This window comes from Trypanosoma grayi, assembly GCF_000691245.1.
Source record: "Trypanosoma grayi strain ANR4 Tgr_2030_V1, whole genome shotgun sequence".
NCBI classification, from domain to species: domain Eukaryota; phylum Euglenozoa; class Kinetoplastea; order Trypanosomatida; family Trypanosomatidae; genus Trypanosoma; species Trypanosoma grayi.
Window position 1 is genome coordinate 1 of NW_008827648.1, and position 1,182 is coordinate 1,182.

Genomic DNA, 1,182 nt, shown 5'->3' on the forward strand with positions numbered 1-1,182 from the left:
TGTTTCTCTTTTATATATATATATATATATATATATATATATTCATTGTCTCTATTTGGAAACTTAAAAGCCATAGGTAAATTCGAAGAGAACCCGAAACCACTATCCAAGTCTACACTTCCCTTTTCCATGTCAGGATATCCCGTGCCCAACCGGTATTGCACAGCATTCCAAGCCGGAGCTTGTAAAAAATACTCGCGGTCAACCAAGACGAGTTCAAGCAGCACCATGAAGGTGCGCTCTGCTGTCTTTGTGTTGGCCATTGCGTTGTGCTGCGCTTGCGGGTGCGTGGCAGCCGCGTCGGGGCGCGGTCTCTCCAGCACCGAACTGCTTTCTCAAATTACTCTGGACGGGCAGCCGGTTCTTTCTGGAGCGGTGCCGTCGCTGGGTGAGGGCGGGCTTAGGGTAAGCGGCGTGGTTGCGGACATGGTGAAGCAAGGAGGGGCTATGCCAATAGGCAAAGAAATGTTGGCCAATATTGGTGCTGGCAAAAGCGAGGCGCCACATGCCGGTGGAGAAGCGCACCAAGAGCCACTGGCAAAAGGGGGGGTCGACTTCGTTACGGAGTCCGCCCGGGCCCTGGACAAATTGTCGCTCGACCCTATGCTCAAAGAAAGGCTTCCAACAGCTGAAGACAAGTTGAGGGCAGAAAAGAGGGCCCGGGAGGCGGCGGAGGCGAATAATAAGACTGAAGGCGAAGAAAGCCAGGCGAAAAGGGGCACTGCCAGTGAGGAGGTGGCGCAGACAGCGGCCGAAACCCCGGCGGAAGCCGCAGGGGATACGGACAAATTGTCGCTCGACCCTATGCTCGAAGAAAGGCAGCCAACAGCTGAAGACAAGGCGAGGGCGGAAAAGACGTTTGCGGAGGTAGGGCCCGGTCAAACAGCGGACGGTAGTGCTGGCGTCGCGCGGTCGCTTTCGATGCTGTTTCTTCTTGTGGCAGTGGCGTGTGCCGTCGCTTGGTGAGTGCGGTAGCTCGGTGGGTGTCCTTTTTTTTTTTGTTTTTGTTTTTTTTGCCCCCCGCCGGAGTGAGCCTCCGGTCGTCCGGGGCCGCCCCTCACCCCCTTTTGTGTTTTGGCTGCTTTTTTTTCTATACGCACTAACTTTGCTAATTGGCTATACACCCGCATTTTTCCATACAACGGCGCCCCGCTGCCAGCCAGTCTGGGGGGGGGCTCTTTC

At 55.1% G+C, this 1,182-nt stretch overlaps 1 protein-coding gene across 1 annotated transcript; it reads left to right on the forward strand.

The window, feature by feature from the left end:
• Window positions 1-129: 129 nt before the first annotated feature.
• DQ04_20301000 (hypothetical protein) lies at window positions 130-966 on the forward strand (the record flags this gene model as incomplete). Its single annotated transcript, XM_009317916.1, has 1 exon — window positions 130-966. One exon carries the CDS (start codon window positions 130-132, stop codon window positions 964-966), a length of 837 nt encoding a protein of 278 aa, XP_009316191.1.
• Window positions 967-1,182: the final 216 nt, after the last annotated feature.